Source organism: Leptopilina boulardi, unplaced genomic scaffold, assembly GCF_019393585.1.
Source record: "Leptopilina boulardi isolate dan_hultmark-lab unplaced genomic scaffold, ZJU_Lbou_2.1 LbouV2_208, whole genome shotgun sequence".
Taxonomy (NCBI): Eukaryota; Metazoa; Arthropoda; class Insecta; order Hymenoptera; family Figitidae; genus Leptopilina; species Leptopilina boulardi.
In genome coordinates, this window is record NW_026137761.1 from 869,727 (window position 1) to 884,745 (window position 15,019).

Here is a 15,019-nt window from a genome sequence, read left to right on the forward strand (position 1 = left end):
TATATAAGTAGGATTAAAGAAACAAAATTCGTCTAAATACATAATTTATTTATAATTTTCATAACAATGCACATAATAATCATTTTTTACTAATATGCAAAACGTTTTTTTGTAAACTAAACTCAAACTTACACACAAACTTTACTCACTTTCGCTATAATCACTTTCGGTGTCACTCTCACTTTCTGGTGTTCCTTTGCCAAGATGTACATTAGGAGATGACTGCGACTATTAAAAATGATTGTATAACTAAAAAAGTATCAAAAAGTAGCAAAATGTTTAAATTGATTTTGGTTCTTGGCATTATGAAGTAATAGAAAAATAAAGATATAGTGCTGAACGTACTTGAATTCATAATTAAAAACTTAAATGTTTTATAACCTAAATCTAAAGCCAACATCACATGTTTTAGACATGTATTAAAACTTAAAAAATATGATAAAACAAACAAGTAAAAATGATTACAATATAGTTCAATAAATACAGAAGAAGTTTATGATACTTTAGAATCATTAGTATCAATTTTTAAATTAGATAAAAACCGTTTCAAGTTACACGGTAATTGAATCTATACCTCGTTCCGTCAACTTGCGAAAAAGAGTACGTTCTGGTAAAGACTAAATAAAACTTTTGGACTTTTAAATAATGCCAAAATGTTTGTCAATATATAGTCTTATGATATACAAAATAGCAGAATTTTAAAATACATTTTTATTTTTTGTTTTTTTAGGTATAAAATTGCTTTCCTACCCCACTGTAAGGCGGTTCTTTTCAAAAATTCTTCATCACCAGCGCTCGCACGCGCTGGTGACTCTTGATCGCGACTTTCACTAATGATCGGAAAAAATGAAACCCAACTTTTCAAAGTGATTAAACACAACTAATAAATTAATTTTAACGGGAATAATAAAATAAGTAAGTAATAGGAACAGATACTATCACAATATCAAACAAAAAAAAACGCGAAATAAGGGTTAAGTCGAACTCTCACATAGACACTCGCAAACCTATACTAATACGCATGCCAACAATCTTCGCCGAAAATATATATGCATATATATATATAAGTAAAAATTCCTGAAGTGGACCACTTAAATTAAAGATGTACTGTATTTGCTTGGAAATATAGAAAATTAAAACATTACTATGAGTTGAAAAACTGACTTAAAGGATTTTTCAAAAAAATTAAATTTCTTAAAGTTATAAACAATTGAAGTTTTTTGTAGTCTTAAGTTAAAAATGAATATCTTAGAACTAGGTGAACGGATCTTTATAAAAATTGGTATACTTACACAGAAAATGATACTGTTTCAGTTAAAAATTTGAAAACTAAAAATGTTTGAGTTTTAATAATTGTTATTGCAAAATTAATTGTTTATTTAAAAAATAAACCATGTTTTCGTTGTAGTAGAATGTTGATCCAAAGTTTATTGGAAAGGGAATTTCATAAAGATCCGAAAACCGTTTTAAAATAGGGATTATTTATTTGATTCTGAAAATTAGAGGATTTCGTACTTTTCGAGATATTTACAAGTTTCTATACTTTTTAAGTAAAATACATTCTGCGTGCTAACGCTAGAGACACGCAGCGCCGAATAAATAACGCGATAACTTTTTTGCTAATTGCGATCCACGAAATTTTAAAACGGTTTTTGAATCTTTATGAAATTCTCTTTCCAATAAACTTTGGATCAACTTTCTACGACAACGAGAATATGGTTTATTTTTTAAATAAACAATTAATTTTCCAAAAACAATTATTAAAACTCAAACATTTTTAGTTTTCAAATTTTCAACTGAAACAGTATCATTTTCTGTGTAAGTATACCAATATTTATAAAGATCCGTTCACCTAGTTCTAAGATATTCATTTTTAACTTAAGACTACAAAAAACTTCAAGTGTTTATAACTTTAAGAAATTTAATTTTTTTGAAAAATCCTTTGAGTCAGTTTTTCAACTCATAGTAATGTTTTAATTTTCTATATCTAAGCAAATACAGTACATCTTTAATTTGAGTCGTCCACTTCAGGAATTTTTACTAATATTTTATATACCTTCGTTTCCTTATATACATACTAACCACTGGAATTTGTTTACTTGCAATATCTTAATAAGAATATAATATAACAGGATATGAACTAATCCAAATTGTGTAATTTTATCATTTTCACTAGCTAAAAGAAACGCGCGTAAACGCGCGCGATATCTACAATTTTTTATGAAAAATTAAAAATTAATTTTTATTTCACGGACACTTAATTGAATTTTGATCTCACAAAAATAATATTATTTTTGTAATCGTTACTGTATTACTATTTCAACATTATGGTGTTATAATAATATAATAGCTATTATTGCCGAGTCAATATGACCTTTAAATTTTGTACTCAAATAAAGATTATATGCTACGATCGTCGAATTGTCATCAATACATTTAAATGACCCATCTCAGGATCCATGCAGGGTGAATTCCTATTTTGTTTACCACAAGGCCCATGAACTTAAAATCGCTTTACAATGTTAAAAAGTTCTGGATTCTTTATATCGTCTGTGATTTCAGCACATATCATTTTATTTAAAGTTTCTGAATCGCAAATTTGTGTACGTAAATATATAGTTAAAAGCACATGTGGCAATCCACGCTGTTTTCTTCTCTATGAAAGACGATACATATAAAATTGTAAATGAATAAAATTACAAGTACCTTGAGCATGCTTAAGGTTAACAGTTCATCCAGGATCACCATAAGGAAACATTGTAGGATATGTCATGGGATCAAAATTTTCCCTAACAATAAGACTAGAAATTATTTTCTTATTATTTTCTGTTGTGCATACTGAATTTACATCAACATGTAAATCCCTCTTCAATTACTGTAGATAACACAGCCCCACAAAAAAAAAGTGTCGTGCGCGGCAGACCAGACTAGTCATTTCCTATGTATTTTGACGCGCTGAACACGAATCCGAAGTCCGTTTTGCTCCATCACGTCAGGATTTTTTCTAACCTCCAAAAACCGGTCGGATTTTGAGAGGTAGGCTATTTTTTTTTAAAATTGATGGATTTACTTCAAACTTGGTATCTAGGGGTTTTTTGGGTCGCTGATGACGAATTTGAAGTTAGATTTTCAAAATTCAAAATGGCGGCTCCAATATGGCGGACGAATTTTGTAAAAATTGATGGATTTACTTCAAACTTTGTATCTAGGGGTTTTTTGGGTCGCTGATTACGAATCTAAAGTTAGATTTTCAAAATTTAAAATAGCGGCTCCAATATGGCGGACGATATCGACCCTTCAAAGGTGATAATTCCGCCCTTACACACGAAACTAGGAGCAATTAAACAGTTTGTCAAAGCCTTAGATAAAAAAGGAAACTGTTTCAAATACCTGGAACAAAAGTTTCCAGAAATCTCTGATGCGAAACTAAAAGAAGGGGTTTTCGACGGACCACGTATTCGCAAATTGTTAAAAGATGAGCAGTTTATCACCAAGATGAATAAAAAGGAGAAAGCCGCATGGCTTAGTTTTAAAGCAGTTGTCGAAAATTTTCTGGGTAATCACAAGAGTGAAAATTGGGAGCAAATAGTTAGTGATATGATTAAAAACTTTGGTAAGTTAGGATGCTTAATGAGCATAAAGTTGCATTACTTAGACTCGCATCGGGATCAATTCCCTGAAAATTTGGGAGATTACAGTGAAGAACAAGGAGAACGATTCCATCAAGATCTGAAAGAATTTGAGCGTCGTTATCAAGGAAGATGGGATGTAAATATGATGGCCGACTACTGTTGGATGCTGAAAAGGGATATTGTACCTGGAGGCACCAATTTAAAAAGAAAACCATTACACAGATCCTTTGAGGACAAAAGAGTGCGCTACCATAAAAAGACGTGAATACCTTACTTATGTATATAAGAATTTCCATAGTTTTGAAAATCTAACTTCAGATTCGTAATCAGCGACCCAAAAAACCCCTAGATATCAAGTTTGAAGTAAATCCATCAATTTTTACAAAATTCGTCCGCCATATTGGAGCCGCCATTTTAAATTTTGAAAATCTAACTTTAGATTCGTAATCAGCGACCCAAAAAACCCCTAGATACAAAGTTTGAAGTAAATCCATCAATTTTTACAAAATTCGTCCGCCATATTGGAGCCGCCATTTTGAATTTTGAAAATCTAACTTCAAATTCGTCATCAGCGACCCAAAAAACCCCTAGATACCAAGTTTGAAGTAAATCCATCAATTTTAAAAAAAATAGCCTACCTCTCAAAATCCGACAGGTTTTTGGAGGTTAGAAAAAATCCTGACGTGATGGAGCAAAACGGACTTCGGATTCGTGTTCAGCGCGTCAAAATACATAGGAAATGACTAGTCTGGTCTGCCGCGCACGACACTTTTTTTTTGTGGGGCTGTGTAATTTCTTCATCTTACAGGACAAATTTTTTTCTTTGGGTATTTTCTTTTCATTCTTAGTTTCAGTAGACAGAACTCTGTTGTCATTTTTACTGGGAAAAGTCTTTAAAAAATATGAAAGGTTTAGTTCACCATTTTGAAGTTCTTTATCTCGATTTATGAAAAGACAATTCCAATCATTCTCTACAAATAGAAATCCTAATATTAGACATTCTAACTGCCGGAAAATGATTTAATTAATTGTTTTCAAAAAATGATATCAAATGCTTCCTCATTATATTATTAGCAGTTTCATAAATTAATCTTTTAATTTACACTGTTAACCAATACCCTACTGAAAATCCCCACATAGGCTCCTATATAGGAAGCCATATGGTTTCCTATACAAAATCGTATACGTAATTGGAACAGGAATTTGAATAGGAAATTAAGTAGGAATTATCATATGAATGCACATTATATCTTAATATCATGTGCAGTAGTTTTCTTCAACTTTTTCGGCTGCGCAATAAATTTTTTTCATCTCTGTAGTCTATCAGGAACCTGTACTATTGAAAGATATATATCTTAGAGTTGAAAAAAAATTCATATTATAGAAATTGAAATAGGAATATACATAGGAATGTACATTCCTGTGTGGATGTGGATTCATATGATAATTCCGACTTAATTTCCTATTCAAATTCCTGTTTCAATTACGTATACGATTTTGTATAGGAAACCATATGGCTTCCTATTTAGGGACCCATGTGGTTTCCCATATGGAAGCCTATGTGGGAATTTTCAGTGGGGTACAGATGTTGCAAATGCTATTGCATTATACTTCACACTTAACTGTATTAATCGGTTGTTGATCAACATCTACAACAAATTCTGTTGGTTTAAAAGGGAACAATCTAATTGAATATTCTATTTGATGAATATTCAAACACCCTGCATTAAGGCTATCAAAACTATAAAGTCTTACTCCATCGTAATAAACACAAATCCAATGACCAGAATTGTTATTACCGCTATAAACTACTTGAATATTTTTATCTCTTTCTCTAATTGGAACAATTAAATCAAGCATTTGTAAATACAAAGTACTCTGCATAATGAAAAAAGAATTTGAATCATTTTTTAATAATTCTTGAAATTTATACATATTCATATCATTTAACATTTCATTTACATTTTCAATAATTTTAAAATCTTCATTACTTAAAATAAAATACTCTTCAATGTTCGACATGGTATTCTTCTTCAACTTTTAAACTGTTGATACAGCCATTTTTCAAAACAAATCGTTTATTTTAGTTTATTGCTTTAAAAAATTTACTTACATGTGTTTCACCTATAAAATATTTCATTAACTATAATTCAGCTAACTAATGCAACAATGATAGTCTTACATGAACGTGAATTAGCGTTGTTTAATCTTTTTCCATATTATATTATTTTCGATAATGATTATTATTTGACTTATTTTCCTCTGCACTTTTTATTAATATTCAAATCAATATTGAACTCACAAAGTATTATTTAACCCATAAAACAACTTCAACCCTTAAAACAATATTCAAACCTCTTTCTATCTATTTAAATACTTTTCCAAAAGCCAGCATCCTCTATTATCAAACAGTCAATATTTTTTTTCAATATCGAAACATATTCAATACCAATGTTATCCAATATTATATTTTATTATCCTCAAAATCCAAATATCTTTAATGCCAATCTTATCCAATACCAAAAAATTTTCCAAAAACCAACTTCCACTGTGGTCAAATAATCAATATTTTTTTCCAATATCAAAATATATTCAATACTAATATTCTGCAATATCATTTTTTATCCTTAAAATCAAAATATCTTTAATGCCAAAATTATCCAATACCAAACAATTTTTCCAAAAGCCAGCTTCCACTATTATCAAACAATCAATATTTTTGTTGCATTATCAAAATATATTCAATACTAATGTTATGCAATATCTTTCTTTATCCTCAAAATCGTAATATCTTAAATGCCAATGTTATCAAATACCAAGAAAACTAAATGGATTGAAGTATTTTTTATATGAAACATTTAAGACAACCAAAAGAAACAAATATCTTCTATACCAATATTATGCAATATCCATATTTTATGCATAAAAAAATTATTCAATAATCAATGTTTTATCTTCAAAATACATATATAATTATTAATACTATATAAAAATAGGAATATATTTTTTGGGCCCAATACAAAAATGAAAAAGACAAATATCTTCTATACCAATATTATGCAATATCCATATTTTATGCATAAAAAAATTATTCAATAATCAATGTTTTATCTTCAAAATACATATATAATTATTAATACTATATAAAAATAGGAATATATTTTTTGGGCCCAATACAAAAATGAAAAAGACAAATATAATATAAGAAGATTCAACACATGCAGTAAGTTATTGATCGACAAATTGCAGAAAAATATTATAAACTATATAATAATAAAGTTAAGTTACCTGAGACTATTAGAAGCTTTTTTAGCGACACTACTACAATGATGTTGCAACGGTAGACTTATATCAGCATCTTAAATCAGCAGTAGCCGTTTCACTCCATTGAGGAGAAGTGTTATACCCCTACTCTACCAATCCGGGCCTATGTTAAGTTCTCGCGTGAGGCAGATATTACGGTAGGCCTGAGTGGCGTCCTCGGGGATAGATGTTGGTAAATTAAGTATGGATACACCACTTCCACTCACGGAGATTAAACGGTTATCATCTATATAGCATATACAATAATAAAAAAAATTTCTCTCAACCCAAGGCTGTCAGGACGAATCGAGCAATCACAGATTGGGTCCTAAAAAGGGAAGTGGTATATCCTCACTCTATCGGCCTGTCCCGGGCTCAGACATCGAGTAAGTCAATTACAGCGGGGGCCTGTGTGGCGTTCTCGGGCTTAATGACAATATTATTTTATGACGCTTAATGAGTTTTTCAAAAAAATTATAAAATTTTTAATTAAAAACATTGTTTAATTTATTTTGACATATTCGTTTTCCTCAGAAGTTCACGATTACGAGCATATATTGCTCCAATAACAGTAAATGTTAATATTGAAAAGTTTTATAATTTTAGTTCAATTCAATAAACCTACATGATGTGTTTTAAACCGATTTAACCCAAAGGTGCTGGCACCAAAAATTTTCTTCTTGCTTCTTATTCTCCAGTACATATAACCACATGGTGATTGTTCGGGCCGGGCTGGTAAAGTGGGGGACACAACTTCATCTTACAGGACAGTATTTAAAAGGTCATGGACCATCTTATGAACCCTCAACCGAAAGCTGTTTAGACAAAACAAATTTTAGGTAGAAACCTTCGAGAACCCTAATTATCAAAGTAAAGATATATACCCCCACAGCACCGAAAATTTCCTGAAAATTTCCTAAAGATTTATTTGCAAACTTCGGAAACTTTCATTGCAAAGTTTAGAGAAAATTGTATAAAGATTTAAATGTCCAAAATGAGTAAATGTTTGGCGTAAAACTTGACGGAAGATTTAAATTAAATTTTCCAGAAATTTTCGACGCGAAAATTGAGTGAAGATTTAAATTAAAGTTTCGTGAAATGTTTGGCGTAAAAGTTGACTAAAAATTTAAATGAAATATTTATTAAAAATTTATACCGAAAGTTGAGTGAAAATGTAATTTAAATATTCAGACAATTTTTGTGACGAACATTTCCTAAAAATTTAAATTAAATTTTCAGAAAAGGTTGGACGAAAATATTTGTAAAAAATACAAAAATAATATTTAAGAAGTATTAATATTATTGTTAATATTAATAATAATAATAATAATACATAGATAGATAGATAAATAGATAGATAGATAGATAGATCTTTATTATTATTATTATTATTATTATTATTATTATCAATAAAAAAATTTACTATCTGGGATTAAAAATAAAATAAATAATATACAAACATTGTTGCTCTGCTTTAATGCTTTGTTTCACATTGAATCAAGCACTGCATACTTGATTGAGCAAGAACTTTTGAAAACAAATTTTGGGGTGCTGGGGATTGAACCTACATTCGCCGCGCGCTAGCTAAAGACCCTAACCACTACACTACAGATATCTGGCTGAAAAAAAAACCTTCCACACACTCTACAACTTACTGATAGACAAGTGATCCTACTTATCGACTCAAAAGTCGATAATATAAAGTTGTAGAGTGTGTGGAAGATTTTTTTTTTCAGCCAGATATCTGTAGTGTAGTGGTTAGGGTCTTTAGCTAGCGCGCGGCGAATGTAGGTTCAATCCCCAGCACCCCAAAATTTGTTTTCAAAAGTTCTTGCTCAACAAGCATGCAGTGCTTGATTCAATGTGAATCAAAGCAGAGCAACAATGTTTGTATATTATTTATTTTATTTTTAATCCCAGATAGTAAATTTTTTTTATTGATAATAATAATAATAATAATAATAATAATAATAAAGATCTATCTATCTATCTATCTATTATTATTATTAATATTAATAATAATATTAATACTTCTTAAATATTATTTTTGTATTTTTTACAAATATTTTCGTCCATCCTTTTCTGAAAATTTAATTTAAATTTTTAGGAAATGTTCGTCACAAAAATTGACTGAATATTTAAATTACATTTTCACTCAACTTTCGGTATAAATTTTTAATAAATATTTAATTTAAATTTTTAGTCAACTTTTACGCCAAACATTTCACGAAACTTTAATTTAAATCTTCACTCAATTTTCGCGTGGAAAATTTCTGGAAAATTTAATTTAAATCTTCCGTCCAGTTTTACGCCAAACATTTACTCATTTTGGACATTTAAATCTTTATACAATTTTCTCTAAACTTTGCAATGAAAGTTTCCGAAGTTTGCAAATAAATCTTTAGGAAATTTTCAGGAAATTTTCGGTGCTGTGGGGGTATGTATATATAATCTAATAATAATAAGAAAATTCAAGTACTATGAAAATGTGAATGAATGAAGGAATGAATACAAAGATTATTATTCTATAATTTTTGAGTATGAATTTTTAATTCAAATTAGTGATAAATAATGTTTTTTCATATACGAGGCAAAATTCCTGAAATGTCCGAACAAAAAATTAAAAGTTCTCGAATTTAATCCATACTTTTCTAAAATGTTGTTATTGTTGGTGAAAGTCTAAAAATCAATTATTATTGAATTTAATAAAATAGTTTTTGAATTACAACGTTCTTAATTTTTGACTTTTGAAAAAAAAATTTTTTTTCAATGTACAATATTTATAAGTAGAATGCATAAAAGTTAACATATATATAATGATTTTTAAAGCTTTTTTGACGAGCTACACGCTGTTAATAAAAATTTTTTTTTTTAAATAACATTTGACCTTGAAATTCAAGGTCAAAATGTTAATTTACGTTTATCTCAAAATCGGATTTTTGAAAATTATTTTTAACTATCTCAATGGAAAGCTTGACTAATTTCCTACAAAACATGTAATTTTCAGAGTGGGATCTTTTAAAGTTTTTGAGATATTAATTAATTAATTAATTAATGTTTATAAGAAATGAAATATTTTACAAACGAATAAAGTTACCGTAATTCTGAAGTTAGTAATTGAAATTTAAAGTAATTCCGCATCCAACGAGCCCTATATGAAGTATTTTGGATAAGTAGATTGTTAATAAACAATTAGTTAACATTGCAATTGTTTATAACCAATCTACTTATCTAAAATACTTCATATAGGGCTCGTTGGATGCGGAATTAGCTTAACTTTCAATTGGTTAGTTTAGATTTATGATAACTTTATTTGTTTGTAAGATATTTCATTTTTTATTGTTATTTAACTAAAATTGAACAAAAATACTTCATATAGGGCTTTTGGATGCTTGTTGTTAGTAAAAAATAAAATATTTTACAAACAAATAAAGTTATGGTAATTCTGAACTTACCAATTGAAAGTTAAGGTAATTCCACATCCAACGAGCCCTATATGAAGTATTTTGTATAAGTAGATTGTTAATAAACAATTGCAATGTTAACTAATTGTTTATTAACAATCTACTTATCCAAAATACTTCATATAGGGCTCGTTGGATGCGGAATTACGTTAACTTTCAAATACTAACTTCAGAATTACGGTAACTTTATTCGTTTGTAAAATATTTCATTTCTTATAAACATTAATTAATTAATTAATTAATATCTCAAAAACTTTAAAAGATCCCACTCTGAAAATTACATGTTTTGTAGGAAATTAGTCAAGCTTTCCATTGAGATAGTTAAAAATAATTTTAAAAAATCCGATTTTGAGATAAACGTAAATTAACATTTTGACCTTGAATTTCAAGGTCAAATGTTATTTAAAAAAAAAAATTTTTATTAACAGCGTGTAGCTCGTCAAAAAAGCTTTAAAAATCATTATATATATGTTAACTTTTATGCATTCTACTTATAAATATTGTACATTGAAAAAAAATTTTTTTTTCAAAAGTCAAAAATAAAAAACGTTGTAATTCAAAAACTATTTTATTAAATTCAATAATAATTGATTTTTAGACTTTTACCAACAATAACAACATTTTAGAAAAGTATGGATTAAATTCGAGAACTTTTAATTTTTTGTTCGGACATTTCAGGAATTTTGCCTCATACGTGTAAATTGATCATTGTACAAAGACTTGTAGTAATCGGATTCATCGGGACAGTTTGGGTTAAAGACGAAGTAGAACTTTGTTGAGTTCGGAAATTGTCGGGAAAGTCCGACACTTTTCATATAAGATTTTACGAATAGTAAAATAAGTATGTTAATGTATTTCTGATTGCTAAATTATATATTTATTTTTAAAACTTCTACATTTTAAATAACACTTTTTCGTACTCAGGGATGCGATTCTGTAACTTCACTTTCCCTTCCCTTCTCTTTTACTTTATTCACTACACAGTGATGAAATTAAACGAATATCAAGTAAAGTGAAGTGAAGTTACAGAATCGCACCCCTTTCATTATCCTTGCATAATTCTAATTTTTCATAATAAATTTATTAATTTTTCATTCTTCAAATAATATTTATTCTTATATTTAATAAATAGTTTGATAAGAATTTTAACAGTAATTATGAAAAGTACACTTTTTCCCTAAATTAAAACACTATATTTTAAACTTTCATATGCATTTATCAATAAACGAAAATAAATTTCTTTCTGTGTTGCAGTAAAAGAATAAAATATATATATATATATATATATATATATATATATATATATATATATATATATATATATATATATGTGTGTGTGTATAGTATATAATTTAAAAAAATAAATTAAAAATATTAAATTTTTAAATTTTGAAACTTTTTAAAACAACTAATTTAAAAAAAAATTGTAATTACTTGAACTATTATGAACGAGGTTGAATTTATCTATAAAAATTATATATTACAATGTGAAAAAAGTTGACAATTTTTAAGTTTCTCTTAATAAATTTATTATTTATTCTAAGAATTCATATGATCGATATTTTTAAAGTAAAATTATGTTTCTGAAATTTGATTCTGATTAATTTTATGGTTCACTACAATTACAGTTGTTCCTACTACCTTAACAAAGTTAATTTTTCTACCTACCTTGTAGTTGTATTTTAACTACATATTTACGTAAAATTAACTATTACTTTTTAACTTCTTAATTGTTTTTAAACGTGTTTTGTAAATTAAAAATACTAATGTTATCAAAAAATAAAGTTTTTGGACTTTTTAAATCTATAAATGTAAAATTTTACACGAAAAAAAAGTTCTCGAAACTTTCGTGAACTAGTCATTTACTTTTGGACCCAAGTAGCACGGAATATTGGTTGCATGTCACGGTGATATCAAGTGGAAATATTCCTGTGACATTCAGGCGATATCATAATGTCCGCTTCATGGGGCCATTCCACGGTGATATTCCTGTGACATTCGTGTGATATTCGTATGATACTGAGGGAATATTCCTGTGAAATTCTTGTAATATTGAGGGGATATCCCTGTGATGTTGATCGGAATATTCCTGTGATATTGAGGGAATATCCCTGTGATATTTAAGGAATATTCCTGTTATTTAATAAACTCTAAAATGTTGTTTGTTTTGATTGTTTTAAATATTTAAATAAAAAGTTAAATAAATTGAATAAAAACAGAAAATTTTTTTTTAGAATTTTTTAAATTATCTCATCAATATCACTGGAATATTCCCTCAATATCAAAGAAATATTCCCTCAACAACCTAGGAATAATTTGCTCAATATGACAGGGATATCTCCTCAATATTACATGAATTTCACGAGAATATTCCCTCAGTATCATACGAATGTCACAGGAATATCAACGTGGAATGTCCCCATAAAGCGGACATTATTATATCGCCTAAATGTCACAGGAATATTCCCACTTGATATTACCGTGACATTCAACCAATATTCCGTGCTACTTGGGGATACGCTATAAAATGGTTTAGAATATAGATTTTTTTATATTTTATCGATTTTTATAATTGAATATTTGATAACCGTTTTCTTGGTAAGAGAAAAGTCGATCCATTAAGTCGAAAATGGTGATACATATTGTTTGGTTTTAAAGTGATTTTAGTGGAAATTCGAAGTGCGCAAGTGCGAATTTGCGTTCACAAGATCCATGGAGTAGTACAAGGAGATCGAACGACGTACATTGAAATTGGACAAAATTTTGGTTCCCGCTTAGCTTCATAAAAATATGGAACGGAACACAAGCGCTCTGGTGGAAAGTATGTAAACAGTGAGAAAAATTGGAAGTACGTTGAACATAACCCAAAAATACATTGCTTCTTATTTTTAAAACTTTTACAATGGCTGACTGTCCAGCTGAGTTTGACACAATCAGTGGCGCTAGTGTTCCATTCCGTATTTTGTCGAGATTTAGCGGGTACCGAAAAGTGGTCCACTTTTAAAGCAGATCGTAAATAGAGCTTAAAATGATAATAAATAAGTTAAAACATTATTATGTTTTATTTAATTTATTAATTCAAAATAAATTTATTGTATGTATGTTTAGGTAAAATATATTCGTTTAAAGTTAATTTTTCCTAAAATAAATTTTTTAAGTATATGATATACATTTTAATCTGCAAGCACTTAAATACGTTAAAATTTATGAATGTCGAAATAAATAAGATATAAATAATGCGAGTGAGATGGCAGTTAAAGATGTAGCAGCTTGATTGATTATGAATACGTGCCAAAAAATTCAACTACCATTTGATAGTTGTTTAGAAAGTAGTTAAATTAACAATTTTTTAGTTAGTCTAATCATGTTTACGTAGTTAATGTGACTATTTTTAAAAAGGTTAATTTAAAATATCAATTTGGGTATTCAGAAAATAGAAGTATTCAGAACCAAGAATAAAATTTAGCGTGTACAATTAAATTTTGTATATTATTGAATAATTTTCAGATGATGTCCTTGAGTGGAGATGTTATGCCCCAGTATCGTCAAGAGGCTCCAAAAACACCTCCTCATATCCTTTTACATTACTGTGCTTTTAAAGCGATCTGGGACTGGATTATTTTATGCCTAACTTTCTACACAGCCATTATGGTCCCTTATAATGTCGCATTTAAGAATAAAACTAGTGAAGATGTCTTTCTCTTGGTGGTGGATACTATAGTTGATGTGATATTCTTCATCGATATCGTGCTCAATTTTCATACTACTTTTGTTGGTGCTGGCGGTGAAGTTGTTTCCGACCCGAAGGTACTTTTATTTCTATACTTTACTTTAATAGATATAGTTAAACGTATAAAATTATTTCATAAAAAAAGTAAATAAAGCCGCCGGAATGTAAAACAACATATAAAAATTTGTATAGTCTTTTGAGTTGGTCCTTCATAACTTAAAAATGTTTTTAAAAAAAAATTAATTTCTATTTTACCTTATTACTACCAATAAAATAGTAATAATTACATTTTTTAATAATATGAAACATAAGTTGAACATGAGATATTGTAATGACAGACTATCTTTTAAACTATCATTTTTCTACAGATATGTGGTTGATATATTCACTTGCATATCAATGGAAAAAATCGATGAGATGATTAATATTTATAACAGTTATGACGAAAGATTGCAATTCACTTATGAAATTCAAAACAAAAATAGGTACTATTAGTTTCTTAGATTCTAATTGCGGAGCTGGATCGAATAACGTCCGTTACGAGCGAAGCGTCGGTTCCTCGATCCAGCTCTTCAATTATGACTCTAATCACCCTATTAATTAAAAAATTGCTATAAATTATAATCTAACTGATAAAGCAATAAAACTCTCTGACAAAAAAATTCCATTCCAAAAACATTGAATTGGTCAAAGAAATCTTACTAAAAAACAATTAATCACTGAAATTTATAAATAAAAATATAATTAAACGTATACATTCTATTTAGTCCAATTTTCAATGTCATAATAAAAAAAAGAATAATAACCCAGATAGCACGGAAACTTGCAGCAAGCTTGCGGAAAGCTTACCGTGCAAGCTTGCTGCAAGCTTGTCTGAGCTAGCGAAATGT

General features: G+C 28.4%; 1 protein-coding gene across 12 annotated transcripts in view; it reads left to right on the forward strand.

The window, feature by feature from the left end:
• The window catches only part of LOC127278580 (potassium voltage-gated channel protein eag), a 1,151,741-nt gene that overhangs the window by 502,859 nt on the left and 633,863 nt on the right, over nt 1-15,019 (forward strand). For all 12 annotated transcript variants that reach the window (XM_051300360.1, XM_051300361.1, XM_051300362.1 and 9 more), the window contains one exon: nt 13,907-14,206. In XM_051300360.1, the coding sequence (XP_051156317.1) occupies nt 13,907-14,206 (300 nt within the window). The remainder of the gene's footprint in view (nt 1-13,906; nt 14,207-15,019) is intronic.